Genomic DNA, 23737 nt, shown 5'->3' with positions numbered 1-23737 from the left:
GGGTACAATTAAGTTTTTGGTAATCTTCTAATTGACTGTATTTATGTTTATGCTGCTTAAATATAATATATATCTTCTCCATTTGTAATAGAATCTCCAGCAACTCGCTCTTGCTTTAGTATCACCTGTGGTATAGATGAGGATTGCCAGATGATGGATTCCTTCCCCATTTGTGTGAAGAAACCATCTGGAGTGTGTTGGGCAATGGGTGATCCTCACTACAGCACATTTGACCAGCGTTATTTTGACTTCATGGGCACTTGCACTTATGTTGTCACCAGGAACTGCCAGCAAAAAGATCTTCCTGCTTTTGAGGTCCTGGCTAAAAATGAAAACCGTGGTGACATTAGTGTCTCCTATGTGGCACGTGTAACTGTGATTTTTGGAGATATAACCATAATTGTGGAAAGTTCTGAGCCTGGGAAAGTGACGGTAAACCTTTTTTTTTTTTTTTTTTTAATACATTTAAAAAAAAAAACACAAGTAACATTAATTGCATTGGATTTAGTTCATTGTAGTACTAGAAAGCTAATTCAAAACGGAATCTCTAACTAATTAAACAATATAATATAAAGATAATGGCTTTATATTAGGCAATTAATTCTAAGGAATTATCAGTATTTTTCTTTTTAGTTAAAATGTAGACATCTTTACAGACGTCTTTGAGTTTCTAAGTTTATTTCTTACCTATTGAAAAAGCTAGTATAGATTTTTTTTAATTTAGCTTTATGCTTAAAACAAGAAAAATAAATAATATATAATATAATAAAATAGAAAAATATAATAATATTATAAAAAGTAATATCATTCAATTATTTAAACCTAATTAATATATGTAATCCTAATAATTAGACATTATTCTAATCATCTTTCATTTTTTATTGCGACGTCTATCAAAGTAAAGTTGCCAAGTAAAGTTTTTATAGAAAAATTACAAAAATTAAATATTACATTTTAAATAAATACATTAGTAGAATTTACATTTTATTGTTTCATGGTGACTAAAAAACATATTGTTGAAATTGTTTTAATCTGTGATTGTTTTTAATTTTTTTTTTTTTGGAAAAAATATTGAGTAAAAAGCTATTTTTCCAGTTAATGTGCATCATGTTAATATGCATATGGTTTGTGCAGATTGGTCAGAGTTTGTGGAGCCTTCCTGTGGTTCTTGATGATGTCGGGGTGTCCATGTTCCAGTCTGGTAGCTTCATCAACATCCTGTTTTCTTTTGGGCTGAGTGTGCAGTATGACTGGAACCACTATCTCATGGTCTCTCTGCCCACTGCCTTCATGAACAAAGTCTGCGGGCTCTGTGGCAACTTCAATGGTGATCCCAATGATGATTTCGCCATGCCTTCAAACACCCTGGCTCCCAGTGCGACAACGTTTGTCCAGAGTTGGAAAGTTTACAATTTATCACTGGATGAGGGCTGTAGAGATGATGGTGCGCCACATGGATGTGATGCTGAAACACAGAGGCAATGGCTGGGTGAAAAATATTGTGGACTCCTAATGATGGCACCATTTACTCAGTGCCATTCTGTTATTGATCCAAGCATTTACATTCAGAATTGCATGTTTGATGTCTGTATGACAGATGGGCACAGAAACTACTTATGTAGGGTCTTAGAGGTCTATGTTAGTGCATGTCAGCGTGTTGCGATACAACTAACCAACTGGAGAGAAGCAGCCAATTGTTGTAAGTAATAGCATCGGCAAAGCATACTCGGCTTGATATTGTTCTGCAATATGCATTAATGTCTTTGTATGTGTCTTCAGCCTACAGATGCCCAGAGAACAGCCATTATCAATTTTGTGGTAGCGCGTGCCCTTTTACCTGCATGGACCTCAGGTCTCCTGTGAACTGCACATTACCCTGTGTCGAAACATGCTCTTGTGATCCTGGTTTCATTTTGAGTGGATCTGAATGTGTATCTTCAACCCAATGTGGCTGTTCCTACAATGGACACTACGTTCCTGCTGGAGAGTCTTTCTGGGCAGATGATACTTGTCAGAGGCTTTGTCATTGCTCCATGGAGGGTGGACATCTGGAATGCCAAGACAAAGGCTGTGGGGAAGGAGAGCACTGCTGGGTAGAGAATGGGATTAGGGGCTGTTATCCTGTCTCCCAAAGCACCTGTATGGCACTGGGCGACCCCCACTACTACACATTTGATGGGAATCATTTTGACTTCCAGGTACTAGATGATCTCGAGAACTGTTTAATTTTTTTCTAAATTATGTTGCTATTGTTATATTATTAAAATAATTGTTTATTAAAGCTAAAATACACATTATAGATTGAAAATTTAAACTTAACAGTGAAAACTTAAATAAGAAACAAAAATTGAAATAAAATAAGTTACAGAGACAATTTAACACTAAATAAACTAATTTAAAGTTGTAGGTTTTAAGACAAACTAACAAAAATGACAAATGCATATAACAAGAAATATTGAAGCATAAGCTAAATTTAAACTCAAAATATACAAATAAAAGCTAATAATATATATTCAAAATGTTAATACCATACTATACTGTACTATACTAAACTAACGCTGGTAAGATTTTATAAATATTCTTAAAAAAATAAAATCACCTTTCAAAGTTTAAGTATAAAGTCTTTTATGTTTTTGGATAAATAGCTTTTGTGGAACATGATAGCATTGTTACTTATGTTCTCCCTTCAGGGCAACTGTATGTATCAGTTGGTTGGGGTTTGTTCCTCAGATCCTAGACTGGTTTCCTTTGATGTGCTGGTGCAAAATGAGTTTCGGCAGAGCAGAGTGGTGACGTTCACTAAATTACTGAAGATCAGAGTATATAATATCACCATTGTTATCGATAGAGAATACAGTGCTGCTGTTACCGTGAGTTGCATGCTTTAATCCTTTGACAAGCTTGGTGATGTTGCAGGAAGTCTTTTAATGAGAAATTTATTGACTTTTTTTTTAGGTCGATGGTGAGCTGGTGAACCTTCCTCTCCATCTTATTGAAGGTCAGGTTTCTGTTTTCAGAAGTGGCTGGTCTGCTGTCGTTCAAACCTCTTTTGGTCTCAGAGTCACGTTTGATTGGAACAGCTTTGCTACAGTCACCGTTCCCAGCACCTACATGGGTGCCGTCTGTGGCCTCTGTGGAAACTACAATGGAAATCCAGAAGATGATTTGTTTGTCAGAGGTACAACAGTACCTGCTTCAGGACCGATGCAGTTTGGTGCCAGCTGGAGTGTAGCTGAGATCCCAGACTGTGTCCATGGCTGCACAAACAGTTGTCAGGTTTGCGACCCGACCAGAAGGAGTCTCTATGAGACGTCTAATTTCTGTGGGCTGCTGCGAGATCCACAGGGGCCTTTCAGGGACTGTCAAACCATATTAAACCCTGCTAGTTTTTTTGAGAGTTGTGTTTACGATGTCTGTTTGTATAACGGAAGGAGAGATATACTATGCCAGGCCATAACGGCATATGTATCTGCCTGTCAGGCGATGGGAAGGACCATCAGTCCCTGGAGAACTGCTGAATTCTGTGGTGAGAGAAACCCGGGGCAATTGTATATAGATCTTTTTGAGAAACTGTATACATCGTAATATTGTTTTCATACACAAGAGATTTTGTATGTATGGTGATAGACTTTCTAGCAGAGACACTGCAGTTTCCAGTTCTATTCATGTCAACAAAGGCCTTAAGAAAGGAAAAGCAGAGCACAAACACAAAGATGCTAAGGATAGAAGGGCGTGTTAGTACATTCAGCATAAGGCTATTAAGTCCAAAATCAAACCTGACATGTAATCTAGCCCAGGTGTTTTCAAACTTTTTGATGCCACAAACTCACAAATATGAGGATCTTCTTGCAGGTCTCCTGTTTCTGAAAATATATGGCAGCTATATATTTGAGATGTATCATGTTTTCCTAATCACTAATGAATAATTTGTAGGCCGATATATTATAATGTGTGTTTTTTATTTTGCTTTTTAGAAAAACTCTCTGAACGTCAATTAGAATAACCCAGATTCAAATATCAGTCAATAAGAACAAGAACAGTCATAGTGGAAAATTTGTTGTTTAACTGCTTAAAGTTATGTACATTTTCAATTAGAACTCAACCAGTCACATGTCTTTTGTTTTGTCAGGTGTTCAGTGTCCCATCCACAGCCACTATGAGCTCTGTGGCTCTGGTTGTGAAGTCACCTGTCATAGTTTGGCTCCTCCAGCTGGCTGTCGTAGCCCCTGTATAGAGGGCTGCGTGTGTGATGAGGGCTACATCAGGAGTGGGGACCGCTGTGTCCCCCTCTCTCAGTGTGGGTGTCTCCATGGCAACCGCTACTACTTGCTTTACCAACAGTTCTATCTGGGCAATAAGTGTGAGGAGATGTGCATGTGTTTACCGGATGGCCAGGTATGATGACAGTGAGGATATACTACTGTTTGGAGTTCAGGTTTAGGTTTTGATGTCTTTATAATTATACAGTGCCTGTTATTTTAAATGGTTACTCCACCAAAAAAATACAAATTTTGTCATTGTTCACTCACCCCAATGTTGTTCCAAACCCATAAAAGTTTCAGATATTTTGGATAGAAACCAGGAGGCTTTTGACTGGTCTGTTGACTGCTAAGTAAATTACACTGTCAAGGCCCAGAAATGTATGAAAGACATTGTTAGTATAGTCTGACAAAAGGCATACTATAAATTTTCAGACAGGTATGTTGAGGCAACTTAGAGCTAAACTCTGCAGGACACTGGTTCTCCAAGACAAGAGTTTCGAGACCCCTGCTTAAGAGCTGTTTGCTTTAAGTTGAACCTACTGTAATTGCATTTCTGATCATTACTTTAAACTCATGTTACAAATATTGCCTCATATAAAAAAAAACAAAAACAAAAAAACATTCTTTCTTCTTTCCACAGGTGGTCTGTAATAAGTCATCTTGTGGCCCCTATGAGAGCTGTGAGTTGGTGAATGGTGTTCGCAGATGTCTGCCCATCAAACAGGGCATTTGTGAAGCTGCTGGTGACCCACACTACGTGTCTTTGGACGGGCTGCGCTTTGATTTTCAGGGAACCTGTACCTACATTCTCTCCCAATCATGTGGACTGGAACAAACCAACCTGACCCAGTTCTCCATCCAGGTGGAGAATGAGATATGGTGGCGCAACAGATATCGTAAAGTCTCTGTTACCAAGCAAGTGACCTTAAAGGTTTACGGCAGCACCATCACCTTAAGACAAAACGAACCTCAAATCCTGGTAAGTGGAAGATTGTCTGCTTTTCTTCTGCTTAATGAAGCTTCCACAATGTGATTTTGAGTTCCTTTAACATGTTAAACTGGTGTTAAAATACTCTCAATGTGGTGCAACTCTTAATATGATACCACTCCCACAGGTCAATGGGGTTCTGACTAACATTCCATACAGTTCAAGCAGTTTAAATGGCTCCTTAGTGCAGGCCTATAAGGAAGGTAGTTACTACATCATCAAGACTGGTTTTGGCCTCCGTGTGACCTATGACCTGTCCTACTACGTCACTGTTGCCATCCCTGCCAACTACCGCAACAAGACATGCGGACTCTGCGGCAACTTTGATGGCATCTCTTCAAATGACTTCCGCCTCCCAGGTGGCAATATTACACAGGACGTCAATGTATTCGGAAGAGCCTGGAAAGTGGACGTCCCTGGAGCCGTGTGTGAGGACGGATGTGAAAGCGGCACATGTCTGGACTGTGATCCTCGACTAAAAGCCATCTTTGAGAAGCCTCCCTACTGCGGAGTTCTGGTTGACCCCAACGGCCCGTTTGCGCCTTGTCATGCTGTGCTGAAGCCTTCAGATTATCTCAATGACTGTGTCTTTGATACCTGTGTATCCGACGGCAGCATCAGTGTGGTTTGTGATAGTGTGGCAAGATACGCTTTTGGTTGTCGCACAGCTGGAATAGTTATCCAGAGATGGAGAACAGATTCATTCTGCCGTAAGTTTGTTCTTCTAGAGAACTTTTTTATGATTACTGATCGTTTAATTAATCAAATAGGACAGCAAAACAAAGGGATAATGATGTTTTTTTTTTTAATTATATAATATTTATTTGCAACTATATGTCACTGTCTAAAATTTGAATCTTGTTGTTTTGTGATCCAGTTCACATATATTTTTTCATATATCTTCACCATTATGTTTCAGCAATGTCTTGTCCAGCTCACAGTCATTATGAGCCGTGCGCAGACGTCTGCTCTGCTGCCTGCCCTGGTCTGACTATAAATATCCAGTGTCCCAAACCCTGCACAGAGGGCTGTGCTTGTGACAGCGGTTATCTGTTTGATGGCCAGCAGTGTGTTGAACGCCAGCAATGTGGCTGCTATCAACAGGGACGCACGTATAAAGTGAAGTGATGCCTTGGAGTTTATTGCAGCAATGTTGAATGTGCATGCATATTAGCTATAAGCGTGTGTCTAGCATTCTCTCCCTTTCTTGTCCTGTTTGTGATTGAGATTGTGTTTTTAGGCTGGCGAGGTGGTTTATCTGGACCAGTGTCAGCAGAAGTGTCAATGTGATCCAGGGAAAGGACTCCTATGTGAAAGAACCAACTGTTCTAACGGCACACAGTGTTTACTTAGAGAGGGAATATGGGGCTGCTTTTACCCAGGTTAATATATGTACAAATAACAGAATAATGCAACAAATGAAAAACACTTGCAACCTGTTATTAAATGAAATGTGTTTCTTCTCATTGGTTCTCTCTTCAGATCCATGTCAAGACCTCCACTGTCGAGAGAAAGAGACATGCCGCATTGTACGTGGCAAAGCCTTGTGTGTGCCCCAGTACAACAGCACATGCTGGGCATGGGGTGATCCGCACTTCCACACCTTTGATGGCTATGAGTATAACTTCCAGGGCACCTGTAAATATGTCTTGTCTAAAACCTGTGGGAATCTGAGTGGCCTGGTGCCCTTCTCTGTAACCCAGAGCAATGAAAACCGTGACAATCCTGATGTGTCTTATGTGCGGGAGGTGGAAGTTACTGTATATGGCAGCACTTTTACCATGGTGAACCAACATACAGGACAGATGATGGTAATGAGCCACTGTATATGTTTTTACAAATATTAATGCAGTTATGCCCTAAAAATGCCCCTATATGAGTTCTTGTCTCATATTTATATCATGAATAAATGAATGAGGCATTTTTAAGGTTTTTAATATGTGCTTTGAACTGTGTAGAATAAATTATATGTAATTTATAAGTACTAATAAACAGCCAAAATGCTAGTAATATGTATCTTAAAAAAGAATTAGTTAATAGTGAGAAATGGAGCCTAAAATGAAGCAGTTCTAAAATTTCTTGTCAATTAAAAAACCTCATAATTTTATTTTTCTCTCAGGTGGATGGTTTGTGGTTTTATCTTCCTCTTGATCTTCATGATGGCCATGTGAGAGTGCGACAGAGTGGCAATGCTGCTCTGTTGGAGACCGACTTCGGTCTGCGTGTCTCTTACACCTGGGGCTGGAGGGTTGACCTGCATGTGCCCAGTAGTTACTATGGACTTGTGTGTGGCCTGTGCGGAAATTTCAATGGTAATGGTGGAGATGAGCTGAGAGACCCTGCTGGAAATCTTCTGCCAAGTCTGTACCAGTGGGCAAAGAGCTGGAGAGCAGAAGACAGGCTCACATCAGCATGTAACGATGGCTGTGAGACCAACTGCACTGTTTGCTCTCCTGACCTACGAGCCCTTTACGAAACAAACACTTTCTGTGGTGTCCTGACATCTACAGCCCAGAGTGTTTTTAGTGCATGTTATGCTAAAGTGAACCCACAGGCGTTCCAGCAGGGCTGTGTGTACGATCTGTGCTTCAATAACGGAGACCGAAGACTTCTTTGTCAAACTCTGGAGACCTATGTATATCTGTGTCGTCAAGAGGGCATTATTATTACAGATTGGAGAGGGAGACTGAATTGCTGTAAGTTTGTTTAAACTCTCATAGGGCACATGTTTATTTGCTTAACTTCAACCATGAACCTCTTCTTTTTCTTGAACAGCTATGAGTTGCCCGTCCAACAGTCATTATGAGGCCTGTGCGTCTCCGTGTCCAGTGACATGCCCTTACCCAAATCAGCAGCTAAACTGCAGTGAGACCTGTGTGGAAGCCTGTGTGTGTAACAGCGGATTTGTCCTCAGCGCTGGTGTTTGTGTGCCCACAAATCAATGTGGCTGCTTCTACGAAGGCGCCTACTACCAACAAGGCCAAACCTTCTGGGCCGATGAGCAGTGTCATCGGCTTTGTGAGTGTGACCGTAATTTGAGAGTTGTGGTTTGTCGAGAATCTTCCTGTGCCGCCAATGAGAGCTGCTTGATTGTTAATGGAAGTCGGAGCTGCCAGCCAGTGAGTCGCCCTGCTTTATATGTAGAATCATGGCATTATATATCAGTGTGCTGCCCTCAAGACTGTCAGCACAAACTTTGATACATTTTAATAATTTCTTGTTAGTTGTCATCTCTTTAGATCTTTGTGATATTAACTGTTTGCTTATAACTGAACGTGCTGTATTTGAATTTCAGATCATTTCTTTAAATCTGTGTTACAATGCTTTCCTCATACAAAAAAACATGAAGAAAATTTCTTCTTTCACAGGTGGTCTGTAATAAGTCATCTTGTGGTCCCTATGAGAGCTGTGAGTTGGTGAATGGTGTGCGCAGATGTCTGCCCATGAAACAGGGCATTTGTGAAGCTGCTGGTGACCCACACTACGTGTCTTTGGACGGGCTGCGCTTTGATTTCCAGGGAACCTGTACATACATTCTCTCCCAATCATGTGGACTGGAACAAACCAACCTGACCCAGTTCTCCATCCAGGTTGAGAATGAGATATGGTGGAGCAACAGATATCGTAAAGTCTCTGTTACCAAGCAAGTGGCCTTAAAGGTTTACGGCAGCACCATCACCTTAAGACAAAACGAGCCTCAAATCCTGGTAAGTGGAGGAATTGTCTGCTTTTCTTCTGCTTAATGAAGCTCTCACAATGTGATTTTGAGTTCCTTTAACATGTTAAACTGGTGTTAAAATACTCTCAATGTGGTGCAACTCTAATATGATACCATTCCCACAGGTCAATGGGGTTGTGACTAACCTTCCATACAGTTCAAGCAGTTTAAATGGCTCCTTGGTGCAGGCCTATAAGGAAGGTAGTTACTACATCATCAAGACTGGCTTTGGCCTCCGTGTGACCTATGACCTGTCCTACTACGTCACTGTTGCCATCCCTGCCAACTACCGCAACAAGACATGTGGACTCTGCGGCAACTTTGATGGCATCTCTTCAAATGACTTCCGCCTCCCAGGTGGCAATATTACACAGGACGTCAATGTATTCGGAAGAGCCTGGAAAGTGGACGTCCCTGGAGCCGTGTGTGAGGACGGATGTGAAAGCGGCACATGTCTGGACTGTGATCCTCGACTGAAAGCCATCTTTGAGAAGCCTCCCTACTGCGGAGTTCTGGTTGACCCCAACGGCCCGTTTGCTCCCTGTCATGCTGTGCTGAAGCCTTCAGATTATCTCAATGACTGTGTCTTTGATACCTGTGTATCTGACGGCAGCATCAGTGTGGTTTGCGATAGTGTGGCAAGTTATGCTTTTAGTTGTCGCACCGCCGGAATCGTTATCCAGAGATGGAGGACGGACTCGTTCTGCCGTAAGTTTGATCTTCTAGAGAACTTTTTTAAGATTACTGATCGTTTAATTAATTAAATAGGACAGCAAAACAAAGAAAAATTATTATTATTATTATCATTATTATTATTATTATGGCACATAATGCAAAACCAAACTTAGTTATATCAAATACATTTGAAACCTACAGAAACCTAAATAAATACACTACTGTTCCAAAGTTTGGAAACAGCAAGAGTAGTTTAATAAAGTCATACTTTTATTAAGCAATGATGTATGGAATTATTCAATTTCACTTTTTTAACATTGGTGTGTAATGTTGCTGTTTGAGCATAAAAAATATATACATATTAGTTTCTCCGTATTGTCAAATCTTGTTGTTTTATCATATTTTTTTGTCTTCACCATTATGTTTCAGCAATGTCGTGTCCAGCTCACAGTCATTATGAGCCGTGCGCAGACGTCTGCTCTGCTGCCTGCCCTGGTCTGACTATAAATATCCAGTGTCCCAAACCCTGCACAGAGGGCTGTGCTTGTGACAGCGGTTATCTGTTTGATGGCCAGCAGTGTGTTGAACGCCAGCAATGTGGCTGCTATCAACAGGGACGCACGTATAAAGTGAAGTGATGCCTTGGAGTTTATTGCAGCAATGTTGAATGTGCATGCATATTAGCTATAAGCGTGTGTCTAGCATTCTCTCCCTTTCTTGTCCTGTTTGTGATTGAGATTGTGTTTTTAGGCTGGCGAGGTGGTTTATCTGGACCAGTGTCAGCAGAAGTGTCAATGTGATCCAGGGAAAGGACTCCTATGTGAAAGAACCAACTGTTCTAACGGCACACAGTGTTTACTTAGAGAGGGAATATGGGGCTGCTTTTACCCAGGTTAATATATGTACAAATAACAGAATAATGCAACAAAATGAAAAACACTTGCAACCTGTTATTAAATGAAATGTGTTTCTTCTCATTGGTTCTCTCTTCAGATCCATGTCAAGACCTCCACTGTCGAGAGAAAGAGACATGCCGCATTGTACGTGGCAAAGCCTTGTGTGTGCCCCAGTACAACAGCACATGCTGGGCATGGGGTGATCCGCACTTCCACACCTTTGATGGCTATGAGTATAACTTCCAGGGCACCTGTAAATATGTCTTGTCTAAAACCTGTGGGAATCTAAGTGGCCTGGTGCCCTTCTCTGTAACCCAGAGCAATGAAAACCGTGACAATCCTGATGTGTCTTATGTGCGGGAGGTGGAAGTTACTGTATATGGCAGCACTTTTACCATGGTGAACCAACATACAGGACAGATCATGGTAATGAGCCACTGTACATGTTTTTACAAATAATAATGTAGTTATGCCCTAAAAATGCCCCTGTATGAGCTTTTGTCTCATATTTATATCATGAATAAATGAATGAGGCATTTTTAAGGTTTTTAATATGTGCTTTGAACTGTGTAGAATAAATTATATGTAATTTATAAGTACTAATAAACAGCCAAAATGCTAGTAATATGTATCTTAAAAAAGAATTAGTTAATAGTGAGAAATGGAGCCTAAAATAAAGCAGTTCTAAAATTTCTTGTCAATTAATAAACCTCATCATTTTATTTTTCTCTCAGGTGGATGGTTTGTGGTTTTATCTTCCTCTTGATCTTCATGATGGCCATGTGAGAGTGCGACAGAGTGGCAATGCTGCTCTGTTGGAGACCGACTTCGGTCTGCGTGTCTCTTACACCTGGGGCTGGAGGGTTGACCTGCATGTGCCCAGTAGTTACTATGGACTTGTGTGTGGCCTGTGCGGAAATTTCAATGGTAATGGTGGAGATGAGCTGAGAGACCCTGCTGGAAATCTTCTGCCAAGTCTGTACCAGTGGGCAAAGAGCTGGAGAGCAGAAGACAGGCTCACATCTGCATGTGATGATGGCTGTGAGACCAACTGCACTGTTTGCTCTCCTGACCTACGAGCCCTTTACGAAACAAACACTTTCTGTGGTGTCCTGACATCTACAGCCCAGAGTGTTTTTAGTGCATGTTATGCTAAAGTGAACCCACAGGCGTTCCAACAGGGCTGTGTGTACGATCTGTGCTTTAATAACGGAGACCGAAGACTTCTTTGTCAAGCTCTGGAGACCTATGTATATCTGTGTCGTCAAGAGGGCATTATTATTACAGATTGGAGAGGGAGACTGAATTGCTGTAAGTTTGTTTAAACTCTCATAGGGCACATGTTTGTTTGCTTAACTTTAACCATGAACCTCTTCTTTTTCTTGAACAGCTATGAGTTGCCCGTCCAACAGTCATTATGAGGCCTGTGCGTCTCCGTGTCCAGCGACATGCCCATACCCAAATCAGCAGCTAAACTGCAGTGAGACCTGTATGGAAGCCTGTGTGTGTAACAGCGGATTTGTCCTCAGTGCTGGTGTTTGTGTGCCCACAAATCAATGTGGCTGCTTCTACGAAGGCGCCTACTACCAACAAGGCCAAACCTTCTGGGCCGATGAGCAGTGTCATCGGCTTTGCGAGTGTGACCGTAATTTGAGAGTTGTGGTTTGTCGGGAATCTTCTTGTGCCGTCGGTGAGAGCTGCTCAGTTGTTAATGGAAGTCGCAGTTGTCGGCCAGTAAGTCGCCCCGCCATATGCACAGGCTCAGTGGACCCACATTACCGCACATTCGACGGACTCCATTATGATTTCCAGGGCACGTGTGTGTATCAGTTGGCAGCACTATGTATTGCTAATACAAGTCTTGTGCCTTTTAACGTGACAGTTAAGAATGATCATCGATGGAGCAATGCAGTGAGCTTCACTCACACTGTCAATGTGACTGTGAATGGATTCACCATCACATTGACCAGAGAACATCCGTATCAATTACTGGTGAGTACAGTCACACAGAATACACTAATAGGTTTGAGAACCGTTCTTGGACTTACAATCAGTTCTTTTTGAAAAAAAATCAATATGAAAACAATGTTTGGTTCCATTCATGATTTACACATTGTCATTCAGAGTATTTTAAAGGTGCTGTATATATAATTGACATCTAATGGTTGAAGTAGGTATTTTAGTCCAAATATTAGTCCAAATTCCAAATATTGGAGACACAGTTTTTTCTCCTGGCTTCTTCCCCTCAGACTTGAAGCACACACAGGTTGCCAGATTGACCACACCAACCGAAACAGTGCACTTTCGGATTTAAAACATTGCATAATGTTTTCATTCACTTTTCAAAATTCTAATAGGGATACGAATTATTTGATTGCTTTAATGTGGAAAGTTATTAAAACAACTCTAGAGTATCAAAATTTGATTTAGAATTATATAAACAGTTTCAACTAAATTTCCACTTTTGTAATGCTAACCAGATGTGTTTTCATTTTTTTTTAGTTTAATGGCCAGCTAGCAGAACTTCCCTTTTGGATTCAAGATGTGTTTCTAGTTTTCCGTAGCGGTAATATTGCTGTTGTGAAGACAAACTTTGGTCTCCAGGTGACCTTTGACTGGTCCAATGTGGTGATGGTCACTTTGCCTAACAATTACAGTGGTGCTGTTTGTGGACTTTGTGGAAACTTCAACGGTGTTCTTCAGGATGACGTTACAATGCACAATGGTATGATCGCACCCAATGCCAGTAGTCTGGGACGTAGCTGGCAGGTTGCTGAAGCACCTGGCTGTTCCTCAGCTGGTTGTCTTGGTGCTGGATGCTCAACCTGCACTGCAAACCAGAGAGAGAACGCACAGCGCTATTGTGAGATCCTCACAAACCGGACAGGGCCTTTTAGAGAATGTCACAAGCAGATCGATCCTGGATCTTACCTGGAGGATTGCATATTTGACACCTGCACTTTTCAAGGACACCAGATTGTGTTGTGTGCAGCGGTGGCAGCCTACGCATCTGCTTGTCAGAGTCTAAATATCACTGTTCACCCGTGGAGAAATGCCACTTTCTGCCGTAAGTAAATTTATATTAATAATAATAATATTAATTTAATCATATAAATATAATAATTATTGTAATACTTTTTTTTACTTTTTTCTTGTCCTTAATTTACTTTAAACGTGGGAACAAATTATTAAATTGTGTACACCATTTCTTTAAAATGAGGGAACAAATTAATAAATTGTGTGCACTATCTAGTAAATCGAGGAACAAATATCTTGAGCATGATTGAGTAAATTGAGGAAGCGGATTAATATATTATGAACATGATTTAGTAAATCGAGGGAACAAATTAATATATCGAAGCCAGGAGAAATATATCTTGCATGTCATGGGCAGGGCTCCTTACAACTCTATAGAATTTTCCATCTTCTATGATTTTTATAAAGTAATTTTATAAAATATTTTAAAATTCAAAAACTGAAACAAAAAGGAACACTCTCTACTGTCTGTCTATTACAGCTCCATCCTGCCCACCACACAGCCACTACAACCTCTGTGCTCCAGGCTGTTCGGAGACCTGTGTTAATATTTCTGCACACAACTGTAGCAGACCCTGTGCTGAGGCCTGCCAGTGTGATCAGGGTTACATCCTGAGCGGCCAAACCTGTGTACCACAAGCAGAATGTGGCTGCTTCTATCGAGGACGCTATTACAACAAACTGCAGATGTTTTACGTCAATGAGCAGTGCTTGGAGCGATGCGTGTGTGGAGAAAATGGAACGGTTTCCTGCCAGGCATCAAGTTGTAGTCCAGGAGAAGCTTGCGGGGTGGTGGATGGAGTTTTAGGATGCCACCCTGTCAGTTATGGAAGATGTGTGGCCTCTGGTGACCCTCACTACACTTCTTTTGATGGCGGGAGGTTTGACTTTCAAGGCACATGTGTTTATACGCTTGCCAAGGTATGTGACCGGGCTGGAGGACAGCTGGTGAATTTTTCTGTGGACACACAGAATGAGCAGATAAGAAACACAAAGGTTTCTATCATCAAGAATTTGACTGTGACTGTTTACAACCTGACAATTACCGTCAGACGAGGTGAACACTCAAGAGTCATAGTAAGTCTTCATCTAATTTGGCCTTTTTTTTGTGGGGAAAAAGAATGATGTTTTTATTTAACCAGAATGCATTGAAAGTATAATGTTGAATTCTTAAAATATGTAAAAATTAAGATAATGTGTTCGAAGATAATTAACAAAAGAACTAGTAGAACTAGAAAAATAGAGAAATAACAATATGTAAAAACTATATAAATTGTTCTCTGTGTAATGCTGGTTTGCACCTTTTTAAATTGTAATGAAAGAAAAAAAACATTCTGAAATCAAATTTGCTGTTCTTTTAACAGGTGAATAATGAATTTGTCACCCTCCCTTCATCTTTTGGCACTCAAGTCACCATTAGCCAGGTTGGATACAATGTCAAAGTGCAAACTGACTTTGGCTTGAAAGTTCTGTATGATGCCTATTACCACGCAGAAGTCTATGTACCCTCCAGCTATCAAGGCCGCATGTGTGGCCTGTGTGGCAACTACAATGGCAATAATACAGATGACTTCTTGTTGCCTAATGGCACACACAGTGCCAGTGTCAGTGTGTTTGGACAGGCATGGGCATTACCAGCAACTGGAGTTCAGTGTGGAGATGAAAGTTCCCCGCAGCAGTGCGATCAAATAAAAGCTGAGAGATACCGCAGAAGTGATGCCTGTGGTCTCATGGCAGCTGCTGCTGGTCCCTTCAGTGCCTGTCATGATCAGGTGAATCCTGAGCAATATGTGATTAACTGTGTATTTGACATGTGTGTCATGGATGGAGACAGAGCGATGCTGTGTGAAAATCTTCAGGCTTATGCCATCACCTGCCAACAAGCCGGGGTGCAAATCATGCCATGGAGAAATAGTTCCTTCTGCCGTAAGTTTGTTAATCTTATCCTTTTCTTTGCTTTATTATTGTCTTTAAGTTATGCATCTTAATCATTTTGTTCTATGTATAAACTGGCACACAGCATTTTGGAATAAATTAGATGTTTTACATGATTTTGTAAACTGTAATATTGTAAAAATGAATTACAATTTAATATAACAATTTTAATATAATTTGAAATGTAATTATTTCTGTGATGCAATGCTAATTTTTCAGAAGCCATTACTCCAATGTCACATCATCTTTCAAAAATCATGGATGCAGAAGTAAAATACATTCTCAGTGTTGTGTTGTTTAATATTTTTGTGGAAACTATATATTTTTTAGTTTTTTTATTTATTAGAAAGTTTGTTCAACAAAATATTTTAATTAATTTTACATACTTAATGTACATAATTAATGTATTTTGATCATTTTTATACATTTTTGCTAAATATATACATTTTTAAATATGAAAATAGCAAAATAGAAAAGTTATTCTAAATGGTGATATTTCACAATATGACTATAATTTTAATCAAATTATTTCAGATTTGGTGATCACGAGGCTATCTATAACACAAAAAGACTCTAAGCTAGGGGACATTGTTTAATTCTTTGTGTTTTCCATTTTTTTTTCTTTTAAGCGATGAACTGTCCAGCCAACAGTCACTATGCACAGTGCTCTAATAACTGTGCCAACACCTGTGCCAGCCTCAGCAGGTCCATTAACTGCCCAGACATTTGCATGGAAGGCTGTCAGTGTGATGAAGGCTGGGTCTCAGATGGTGATGCTTGTGTGTCTGTGAGAGACTGTGGATGCGTCCATAATGGCAGATACTTAAAGGTACGATTTAATGCCTCCCATACATACAGTGAAGCTTCTTATACTTTTCAAGAGCTTCTTACCCCTGGATTTTGCTAACATCTTGAATCTTTTACAATTTTCCATTGCCAAGAGTCTTTTTTCCACTGTTTCCACTTAGGTTGGTGAAGTCTTAGTGACTGACACCTGTGACAGGAAGTGTGTCTGTCGGGTCACTGGGCTGCTGGAATGTGTGAACAAAACCTGTTCCAGAGGAGAGATCTGTAAAGTACTGGATGGCCAACGAGACTGTTACAGCGATCAAGGCCACTGTGTATTTGATGCCAGTGACCAGCTGCAGTCCTTTGATGGTGTAAAGGGGGCAGTGCAGCGACCGGGAGCCTATCAAATGGCTTTCTTGTGCAATCAAGTGTCTCCTGACTGGTTCCGTGTGGTGTTAGATGTACGTGCATGTGCTAGGAATGATTCTGGTCATGTGACAATGGTCCACATCTTCTTCCAGGACATGATCATCACAGTCAACAATCACAGGCACAGCTGGGTCAGTGGAAAAAATGATTTGAGTGTTTTTCCTATACATCAGCTAGTATCAAAAATGTTTGATTAGACACACAGAGATCACATCTCTCATTCTTTCAACAGGTGAATGGAAAGAATGTCTCATATCCCTTTATGCCTAAAGATGGAGTGTTAGTCTCATACATGAATGAGGCTGTGGTCATTGAGAAGGTATCTGTCCTGAGACTGACTTACTCTGGCACTGGAGAAATCATCTTATCTGTAAACACAGTCCTGAAAGACCAAGTTTGTGGAGCCTGTGGCAATTTTAATGGAGTCACTGCAGATGATCTGAAAACTTCTGATGGGAGAAACTCCACCATGATGTCTCTAGTTGCATCATCCTGGCAGGCTGAAGACTTCTTTACATGGTAAAGGCATATAATTGTGCTGCCTTCATCATACTGCAAAACAAACGCTGGCTAACCTCTTACTTCTCATATTCTTGTCTTACAGTGTGTAACAACTGGAAAAAACTGACAGGAAGGTTTGATTACCACAGAGATTTGTGTCTAATAGAGGAATTGTACATTTTATTTAATTGCACATTGGGGTTTAGAATGACGCTTTGGTGTAAACTGAATGATTTCTACATATTCTATATGCCATAGTATGATCTAAATACTGCACCTTTTGAGATGATTTGCAATTATGCACATTAAAGATAAGCTTCTGAGGTTTACCTCCAAAACTGTCCAGTACTTATTCTATTATTCTAGATTTTTTCTTTTAATTAGACATATACACAAAGTCTCAGTAGATGAAAGTAGCCAGCAGATTTCAGCGTATTTATTTGAGCTTTCTCATGTAATATCTATGACTTGAGCCATTTCAGAAGTGACTAAAATTGGAATAAGAATGCAAAAATGTAAAGCTCTCTATAATATAAAGCCACGATATGAACTTTGACAACACACTGCGTAATTAATAATAAAAAAAAATAATGCAGTGGGGGTTTGTGTGCATGGGGCCCCCAGACATGGGCCCATATGTAGGTGCTTGGAAGCAGAGATGAGTAGCTTCTGCAAAAACACGTGCAAACTGACGGAAACGAAGCTCTCCATGAAATGAACCATTTTTCATCACACCTTTTCCATCGCCTGTTCAGCACGCAGCCATCTAAATAAAAAAAGTGATTAAAAAGCGGTAAACGCCAATGCTGATGATGCTGTCTGAATTATTGCAGTCTTTGATTTTGAAATCAGCTGATGATTGATAAAATGCAGTGAAAATCTGTTTCTAGGTGGAGTGAACTCATTGAATTTGCATAGGCCTATAACACAAGAAAATTCAGATGTAGGCTATCCATTTCTGGTGTAAATGAACTACAATTTGGACACATCTATGTCATGTGCATGTTTTCATCAGTAAGATTAATTTCTTTAGTGTTTAGAAAATGTCTTTAAAAGGTTTTGTGATTTAGAATGTATGTCAAAGAAATGGTAACACTTTATGGTTACATCTATTAGTTGCTTATTAGCACACTTATTACTAGAATAAAGCCATTTATTGGTAGTAATTAAGCACAGTTGTTAATAGTTAACAAGTGTTACCTATTCTGAAATTTTACCAAAGAAACACTTTAAAAACAGATGTTTGTACAGAGCAGATGCTTTCCAGATGCAGTGCTCTTTAATAAAACAAACCTGCGCTATTGAGTATAAATGTAAAAGAGAACTGTGCATAATACATTGCAAGGATGCAACATTTTCAAGTTTGATTCATTTTTGGGAGGCTTTGAAATTTATTGGAATATAGCTTGATAGCTACCTGGTTGTCATTCTGTAATTGCGGTGCTGCATGTCAAATAAAAATGTTACTAGTTTGGTGTAACTATCCTGTGCCATCCTTTATTTTGTTTAACCAGTGTTTCCCAGCATCCACAGCTCCATCAGTAAGTCATCTTATTAACAAACCTATCTATAGTAGATTATAGGAACAATTTCTTCTGTCAAACAAAACCTTCAAGAATTTTGGAAACCAGTCAAATGTTGTTCCCATTTTATGTACAAATGGTCTTCAGTTGTCTTTAATCGAATGAAAGTCACAACTTCAGAATGTCAAGAGCGACCATTTATATTTTTGAATGAACCAACGTTACCCTCTTAAGATGGGTTTTACAGAAGCATACATCAGGTTTTTAAATTGCATTTTAGTTCAGTAAGAGTCAAATACAAAAGCACTGTTTAACGGTTGAGATACTACAACCCATATACTACTATTACTACTCCTCTTGTAACAGAATACACATTCTATATTCAATGTATAGGTGAAGATCATTTTGAAAAGTTATACATACCGTTATAAATCAACAATAAAGCACATTACATCCATAGTGTTGTGTCAATCATGTTTAGGATTTGAAAATCTTATTATAAAAGTGTTTATCATTTTACAAAGATGCCATTTATTAATGTAATTGGACGCGATTCAAACTTCACAGATAAATACACTTTAATATCCACCGCCTCTGATGTTGGTTAATGAAAACAGGACGTGCAGGTAAAGTAATTGTAATTTTTATTTAGATATTATTATTATTATTATTATTATTATTATTATTTATTTATTTATTTATTTATTTTTTTAAATTACGAAAACCAAAAATACTGTTGTAGGGTAGGCTATATAAACATTAACAAAACGTTCTCGCGCATTTTTAGTTTCGTGCACCACTTAATTTGTTCCGTGTATGTGCGTGTATCTAAATAACAAATGGTTCCTCCAAATTTATTTCTTACGCACATGTTGTGAATTAGACGGAATTTATTTGGCGCGAAGGTTTCCTCAGCGTATAAAGACGATACATTCAAACAGATCCAAGCTTTGATGAAATTGACCAGATTTGTATTTTGTTTGTAGCCTGTTTGTGAGTTGAAATGTGTTAATTAAGATGACTGACGGTCATTTGCAGCTAATCATGGGAGCAAAACGTTTGCTGGTTTGTTTTGTGATATGTGTATTTTGGGGTAAGATTCTTTCTTTCATTTATTTGACTCTCCGTTTGTGGTATTGGTAATACATTAATATAAACACTTGGTTTTGGGAGTTATTTAAAGTAATTAATTAATTCCGATTATTATAAATATGATGTTCCTGGGATTTGGTGTACCTTGTCAGGGTCGTATTATTGGCTTAAATTCAACAATCAATTTTAAAGTTGTCTTTGACTTTCACTTTGAGTTAACTAGGTGTGTGTTTTGTTTTTTTCCTTTAGGTTTTTCCATTTTTTTATATATATATATATATATATATATATATATATATATATATATATATATATATATATATATATATATATATATATATATATATTTTTTTACATTTTACAGATCTCTATCATGATTAAACAAGATTTTTTTTTTTTTGAGTGACCGAATCCCAGGAATAAATTGTAAAGCTCCTTTCACACCTTGAACGATAACTAAAACTATAAAGATAACAACATCGTACACACCAGCTAACTGCTTATTTAGCGCACAAGCATCTGCTGCTTTAAATCATAGATTTGTCTGAGTTTTAAATGTTCAAGCTTGTTCTAGTGTGATAGATTCTGATTGGTTGCCACTGTTTTTATCATTCATCAGCTGGAAAAAAAAACGTTTGAACAAAATGATTTAAACAATATAGTTTCTGTGCTGCTATATTATAGATGTGGTGTGAACTCTACCACGCTAATTCTGTAATACTGAGAAAGATCCGCTTTACTGTATCTTTATCAATATCTTTATATTGTCCTTGGTGTGAGTGGGCCTTATTATTTTTAGTGGTAATTGAAATAATTTTTATATAATTATTTTAATGCTGAAAATACAGTATGTATTTTGAGAGATCCTGAAAATGATTTTTTTTTTTAATCTCCCTCGCTTGACTTCCTGAAGATGGCAGCCAGGCTAGATCTGCAGGACGAGAGTTTGCCACAGTGTTCATGCAAAACTATGTTTCCCCTTTGAACCAGTCACTTTTTCAGCTTTATATCACCTCTTTGAATTCTAATTGTCAAGTGAATGTTAGCGTGCCTAGTCTAAACTTTACCCAGGAGGTGCAACTGACCGCAAGTCAGGGCTTCACCGTGACCCTCCCCAAAGAGGTTGAGCTGTCTGGAACCAGGAGGTCCCGCAAAACCATCCTCATTCAGGCATCTGATGACATAACGGTTTCCTCCCTAAACTCAAAGGAAAACACTGCGGATACGTCCCTGGTCTACCCCATGAGTGAATGGGGTACTGAATATTTCGTGTTCACCCCCACAAACTCCCCTCCATCCATGCTGAAGGAGTTTGTGCTTATCAACAGTAAAGAGAGGAACACGGTGGAAGTGTTGCTGCGAGCGGAGGTTCGGTTCGAAGGGCGCTTGTATGGTGTCGGCAGTAAACTAACTGTCGTGATGGATCCTTTTGAAAATGTGCAAATTCAAAGCCAAGGAGACCTCACAGGAACCTGCATATCCTCGCACCTTCGCATCGCCGTGTACTCGGGTCACATGTGCACATGGTGCTTTTCTAAGTGCAATCACGTTTACGAGCAGCTGCTGCCAGTGCAAAGCTGGGGTACTCACTTCCTGGTGGCTCCGTTTAGCATTCAGAGCCAGTTTGACAGCATTTATATCCAAGCGGCACAGACAACGAATGTAAACACTCAGTTTGGCCTTAGTAAGTTAACTGATGTTCTTCAGCGTGGTCAGGTAAAAGAGTACAAAATCCAGTTTCCTGAAGGCCTCAATATTATCGCTGACCATGGAATCCAGGTTTTTTTTCTGTTTAATGGTGTGCAAACCTCCGACGGGGGCATATATGGCCCATTTCTGGTAAATCTGCTGCCCAAGAAAAATTTCTGTTCTTCATACACGCTTGATGGGATAGCTGGATTTGACAACCGAGCTCTCCTGATTGTTCCTACCAATAAACAAGCAGGGATAAATTTGCCATTAACTGGAAATGTTCAGTGGAGGGTTATCAATGGCAGTGACTACTCCTGGACTGAATTGGTTTACCCACCCAGTGCAGACAGATACAAAGTAAACCACCCAAATGCTTCCTTTGTGGTGTACAGTGTAGGAGTAATGCAAGTGAATGGGTACGGAGCGCCAGCCCCATGCACCGCTCGAGGTACGTCAATACAAACTTTTTACCTTCCGTTTAAAAACAAAAAAGCATCATCAGCATTCATGCATGTATATTTTTCTTGACCGTAAGAATGAGCTTGTTACACACTGCTGCATTTATTTGACCAAACGTACAGGAAAATATTTTTAACATTTTAAAACTATGGGTTTCTGTATTATGCTTTTACAAAATAATTTATTTCTGTGGTGCAATGATGAATTTCCGTCAGTCATTACTTCAGTCTAAAGTGTCTTGTGATATTTCAGCAATCATTCTTACATGATTTATTATTAGAATTAATGTTAACATCTGATGGCAAATATTTGTCACTGTATTTTTGATCGAAGCATTGATTAAAATAAGCAACATTTAAAAAAAAAAAAATTAATGAATACTGTTTCCAAAATTTGACTGGTAGTGCTCCTTCTGTTTTTTTGTTTTTGTTTTTGTTTTTTTCTGTAGATGTTGCACCAGCACATAGCACGTGCTTAAACACAGTCTGTAGTGAGAATGAGGAATGCCAGATGAAGGGTTCCAACCCCACCTGTGTGAAGAAGCCATCTGGAGTGTGTTGGGCAATGGGTGACCCGCACTACCACACATTTGACCGCCGTCACTTTGACTTCATGGGCACTTGCACTTATGTTGTTACCAGGACCTACCAGGAAAAAGATAATCTTCCTGATTTTGAGGTCCTGGCTAAAAATGAGAACCGTGGTGACAGAAGAGTTTCTTACGTGGCACGTGTAATTGTGAATATTCGTAATACCACCATCATCATTGAAAGTTGTCAGCCAGGGAAAGTCAAGGTACACTTTTAAAACATGCTTTTGAGTATTGATAATTGTTAATTTAACACCTAAAATCTTGAATGTCAAGAAATTAGTTATCTTATACTTTTTGCTGCTTGGGTAAACAATTTTTGTTTTTTAAATATAATTGATTATAAAATAAGTTGATTATTACTTATTGGCCATTTTATTGTTTTAACTAAAAATTTATTTTTAAGCAACTTTTGTATAAAAGTTTAACTTTTGTGTCAATGTGAAATGCCAATTCAATGTATTTGTCACTATATAAAGCTAATTATGGTTTGTGCAGATTGGTCAGAGTTTGTGGAGCCTTCCTGTGGTTCTTGATGATGTCGGGGTGTCCATGTTCCAGTCTGGCAGCTTCATCACCATCCTGTTTTCTTTTGGGCTGAGTGTGCAATATGACTGGAACCACTATCTCATGGTCTCTCTGCCCACTGCCTTCATGAACAAAGTCAGTGGGCTCTGTGGCAACTTCAACGGTGATCCCAATGATGATTTCACCATGCCTTCAAACACCCTGGCTCCCAGTGCAACAGAATTTGGTCAGAGTTGGAGAGTTCACAATTTAACATTGGATAAGGGCTGTAGAGATCTTGTTGGGGATATTGGATGTGATGCTGAAGCGCTTAAGCAATGGAAAGGCGAAAACTATTGTGGACTCCTAATGATGGCGCCATTTACTCTGTGCCATTCTGTTATTGATCCAAGTATTTACATTCAGAACTGCATGTATGATGTTTGTATGACAGATGGGCACAGAAACTACTTATGTAAGGTCTTAAAGGTCTATGCAAGTGCATGTCAGCACATTGGGGTAAAGCTAACCAACTGGAGAGAAGCGACCAATTGTTGTGAGTAATTTTGTAGATAATAGTGCAGTTTAATGTATTTGTTCTGATCATGTCACCCCGCACACATGCACACTTAATTCGTGCATCTGT

At 39.3% G+C, this 23737-nt stretch overlaps 1 protein-coding gene across 1 annotated transcript in view; it reads left to right on the top strand.

The window, feature by feature from the left end:
• The window catches only part of LOC122358692 (IgGFc-binding protein), a 38418-nt gene that overhangs the window by 1427 nt on the left and 13254 nt on the right, over positions 1–23737 (top strand). The window contains exons 2-31 of the mRNA XM_043258544.1: positions 92–432; positions 1135–1699; positions 1780–2198; positions 2691–2870; positions 2956–3526; positions 4130–4395; positions 4903–5241; positions 5378–5960; positions 6170–6369; positions 6491–6632; positions 6733–7061; positions 7370–7946; positions 8026–8369; positions 8619–8957; positions 9094–9676; positions 10073–10272; positions 10394–10535; positions 10637–10965; positions 11274–11850; positions 11930–12531; positions 13042–13606; positions 14057–14652; positions 14940–15501; positions 16140–16339; positions 16479–16859; positions 16961–17247; positions 18120–18124; positions 20758–21984; positions 22444–22790; positions 23083–23647. Of these exons, the coding sequence (XP_043114479.1) occupies positions 92–432; positions 1135–1699; positions 1780–2198; positions 2691–2870; positions 2956–3526; positions 4130–4395; positions 4903–5241; positions 5378–5960; positions 6170–6369; positions 6491–6632; positions 6733–7061; positions 7370–7946; positions 8026–8369; positions 8619–8957; positions 9094–9676; positions 10073–10272; positions 10394–10535; positions 10637–10965; positions 11274–11850; positions 11930–12531; positions 13042–13606; positions 14057–14652; positions 14940–15501; positions 16140–16339; positions 16479–16859; positions 16961–17247; positions 18120–18124; positions 20758–21984; positions 22444–22790; positions 23083–23647 (12363 nt within the window). The remainder of the gene's footprint in view (positions 1–91; positions 433–1134; positions 1700–1779; positions 2199–2690; positions 2871–2955; positions 3527–4129; positions 4396–4902; positions 5242–5377; positions 5961–6169; positions 6370–6490; positions 6633–6732; positions 7062–7369; positions 7947–8025; positions 8370–8618; positions 8958–9093; positions 9677–10072; positions 10273–10393; positions 10536–10636; positions 10966–11273; positions 11851–11929; positions 12532–13041; positions 13607–14056; positions 14653–14939; positions 15502–16139; positions 16340–16478; positions 16860–16960; positions 17248–18119; positions 18125–20757; positions 21985–22443; positions 22791–23082; positions 23648–23737) is intronic.

This window comes from Puntigrus tetrazona, chromosome 15 (genome assembly GCF_018831695.1).
Source record: "Puntigrus tetrazona isolate hp1 chromosome 15, ASM1883169v1, whole genome shotgun sequence".
Classification (NCBI taxonomy): Eukaryota; Metazoa; Chordata; class Actinopteri; order Cypriniformes; family Cyprinidae; genus Puntigrus; species Puntigrus tetrazona.
The sequence above is the reverse complement of the archived record's forward strand: the minus strand, read 5'-3'. Positions and strand labels throughout refer to the sequence as shown.